General features: G+C 43.1%; 1 protein-coding gene across 1 annotated transcript in view; it reads right to left on the bottom strand.

The window, feature by feature from the left end:
- Positions 1-1,641: 1,641 nt before the first annotated feature.
- LOC307253175 (XK-related protein 7-like) overlaps positions 1,642-3,848 on the bottom strand; it is a gene marked incomplete at both ends in the record, with an annotated part of 52,878 nt that continues 50,671 nt past the window's right edge. The window contains 2 exons of the mRNA XM_080031074.1: positions 1,642-2,434; positions 3,159-3,378. Coding sequence (XP_079887200.1) covers positions 1,642-2,434; positions 3,159-3,378 — 1,013 coding nt within the window. The remainder of the gene's footprint in view (positions 2,435-3,158; positions 3,379-3,848) is intronic.

Genomic DNA, 3,848 nt, shown 5'->3' with positions numbered 1-3,848 from the left:
AGATGAAGATTTGAGGAAAAATTCAGACTGGTCTCTTGATTTTTTCGAGAGCTATATGTAAGGGTAACTGTTATCACTTGAATCTCAGACCTACGTTTTATAAACCTAGACTGAGAGATTTGTGAGCCTACATTTCAACAGTCCGCATTTTCTCACGGGACCCAATAGATTCGACTCCATTTCTTTTTAGACACCACAGACAGAATGCTTAAAGGACAGTTACCAACGTTTTTACGGGACCTGCAACCTTTTGGAAGGGTTGGAGATATACAAAGAAACATATTGAATAATCTCTGTCTCCCTGTAAATTTAAACAAACTCCCATTTAGTGTGTTTGATCTGTTAAGTCATTACATGTCTTCAAATCATACACCTACTCAGTTAAAGGAATACTTCACCCATACGGAACCAGAGTTCTATCATTATAAAATCGCTATTATAATATAATGAATTAGGTTTTTCTTCCCTCAGTCTTCCCTTGGCCCAGCTGTCCTGTTAATCCTAACCCTACATTTTTACTAGTGTGATGTCACGCTAGTAAAATGTAGGGTTAGACAGTGAGACCATAAAACACTCTTTCTGCCTTTTCTCAGGCTAGGATGAACCGATTTCTAAAATGTTTGCAGATTTATACTACATAGGATCTCAGAGTTCAATACACCTTCATATTCCCACCGGTGAAGTAGGCCTTTAACGATGAATTGGTGACTTGGAGGTAAAAAGGGAATCTACATATCTTATTCGAAACCTGGCTAAACATGGTTGAAAAGTGAGGTATCAGATGTTCTAGATACGTTTCATTCACATTATTTATATATTTCTTACTCTAGTAATGTCCTGCTTCACTGAACTATACAACGAAATATACTCTATATACTTACAGTTCTACAAAAACATTAGGACATCACTTTCCAACCAATTTAAGATAAGTTATTACCTACAGCTCGAGACATATTTTGATTTTACCTACGTTTCTAGAAGTATTTTGACCTGCAAATCACCATAGCACTTTTTTATTGGATAGTGAGTCCACCATGTTTATTTTTCCTCAGAGTGTACCTTTTGCTACCAGTCCAAAACGATTGCATATCCCGAGCAAACTGTAGCAGCCAGTTGTCTTAAAAGATCCCTGGTACGATAAGTCTCTAAGAGTAGAGTCTCCTGGGTGGTGTGTTAGGCTCAAGTTCATGCAGCCGAAAAACCGGTTCTCAATTATCCCAAATCCTTGTACCTCCTTCGTTCCTTTGTTCGTGGTTTTCGGACCATGCACGGTGACACTACAGCTAACACTCCTTGGTCCCGGCGATGAGATATTAACATATTCCATCTCAGAACTTGTCTATAAAAACAGATGACGATTATCACAGTTCAAGTGCTTCGTTTAGTTTCCAACGGCTCATCGACTGCCCCCTTGAGCCTTGGTCCCAGATTTTTCGCGCTTTTACAATTTTACAATCAAGTTTAGACAACTTCTTATGTCAAGGAGTTCCGTTTTGACACTTTTTTTACCGCTGTTTCCACTTTTTGGAGGGTCGAAGGTTGTCCTAGGATGACGACTGATATCATCTCGGGCTGATTCCTTGGCCCTGGAGTGTCCTACTAAAGGTTTTGAGAGGTTTTAAAGATCCCCCTGGTTGCTGCTTAGACCGTTGTCTCATATTCTAGCACCTCTTTGCTGCCCATCATGCTACTCCTGTACTGTATCCTTGGGCTGACAGCGGACGTGGTCTCCAGTAGCAGAATGGTTTTACGGAGGCGCCTGTCGATGAAATGCGCGTCCCAGGCCGGGTAACGTTTTCTGGGCAGGTCGATGCGGATCACGGGCCCCTCCTGTACGCTGGAGGTCCGGTGGAGAAGTGCAGGGGATGAGGAGGGGGACGGGCGGACCTGGAATATCGGGAGGCAGCTGTCCCGATCGCGGTCTCTCTCCCCGGGAACTGGCTCCCCCATGTCTTTAGTCCTGGGGAGGGTCCTCGGGGGGCTGGTGATGACCATGTCCGTTTGGGAACCTTGGGACGGGGTCAAGCAAGCGTCGATCACCCCCGCCACCCCTCCAGAACCCACCGCACCCTCGTCCACGCACCCGCCCCACTGCGATCCCAGGACGGGCCCATCCGGGTGCAGCCAGCAGTAGTAAACCAACATGAAGAAGGTCCCGAGAGCGAAGCTACAAGCCACGAGACACACCACCACGAGGGCGGATGAGTCGGAGGTGTGCGGGCCGCGGTAGGTGTACCAGGCGGCCGTCAGAGCCACGTTCTCCACCAGCGTGACAGCGTAGTACACGGTCATGCGGAAGCGGCTCGGGCCTTCCTTCACGTTGAACCAGCAGAAGATGTAGATGATGCCCACCACCATGTTGTAGATGATCTCCTCCCACTTGGACATGCAGAAGTCCGTCTCGCCCTGGATGATCCAGAAGGTCATCACGCACCTGGGGAGACAAGAGTTCAATACCATGACCATTTATACTGCTACATAGGAAATTCACTGAGGGTTAAGAATACGAAGCTTTGGATTTTTCTTTTTGTGTGTCTTTAAATGTTACGTGTGTGTGTGTGTGTGTGTGTGTGATCATGCAATAATGAACAACATACACATTTGTCCTTTTTCTTATTTTAATTTTTAATTTTTCTTAGTTTGTATCTATTGTCTGGTGTTGTTTGTTTGTTTGATTATTGTTACAAAAAAACCAAAATAAAAAGAATTATAAAAAAAAAAAAAAAAAAAAAGAATACGAAGCTTTTTTATTTTGGAAAACTCTTCAGAAAGTAAAGGTCAATGAGTTAAAGGTGCTCTGTGCATGTCATTTTTTAATATTCTCATACAAATTTACCTCTAATAAATATTGAATGGACATATCTCCTGCATCACTCCTGAAATCTACGCCTATGGGTTATTTTTATAAACTTGTACTACACATTCGAAATTCGTTTTCCCCTGAGAGCCTTCAAAAACATGTCAAAAGTATAACTAATGCTAAGCCATTATCCATCATTGTGGAACCATACTCTTTGCATAAGAAAATGCACTTTTTTCAATGCACAATTTTGACTATATTTGCCTGTTTTAACTGTATTTTAGCTTTTTTTTAACTATACGGTGTCCTTGACTGTCAAAGATGAATTAGTATTATTATTATAAGGTCACATATGTACCAGTGGCTGACGATGAAGATGCCGAAGTAGAGCTGGAAGACGGAGGCGAACAGGGCGAAGGCGACGGTCCGCGCCCCGATGGTGAAGAAGTGCCAAAGCATCTGGGACACCACGGCCTTATAGCACATGGGACGCTTGTCATCGCGAGAGTCCCGTAGAACCTTCTGGTAGGACGCAATCATCCAGGCCAATGAGACCAGGGAGGCAGACGCAGACAGGCCTGAGGGAGGGAGGGGGGGGAGAGAGAGGGGGGGGGGGGAGGGAGAGAGGGGGGGGGGGGAGAGAGGGATGGGGGGGGGAGAGAGGGATATAAAACAGAAATAAATGAGCAATAAATTAATGAAAGAAAGGAAAGTTGGCAGACATAAAAATAAAGTATAATTATAATAAAAAAATATTTTAATATGACCTTTCAAAACACCCATGGTCACCTTACTAGGCAGAGTATTAACTAAGCATACATACTGACAAACACCAACAAGTATATACAATGTAGCCTATGTCTCAAGAAGACATGTTAAGGAGAAGGCCTAAATAATACTGTAATATAATACTGTAATAATACTTTAATTTATGTATTAGGCTCATCTGATAAATAATTGCTGACGTATTTGGGCAAAAACTGTCCTTCAGAGCATTTGAAATTGACAAGTTCAATTCAGTATATACAGTACAATGGGAATACATACA

This window comes from Ammodytes marinus, assembly GCF_949987685.1.
Source record: "Ammodytes marinus genome assembly, chromosome: 7".
Classification (NCBI taxonomy): domain Eukaryota; kingdom Metazoa; phylum Chordata; class Actinopteri; order Uranoscopiformes; family Ammodytidae; genus Ammodytes; species Ammodytes marinus.
The sequence above is the reverse complement of the archived record's forward strand: the minus strand, read 5'-3'. Positions and strand labels throughout refer to the sequence as shown.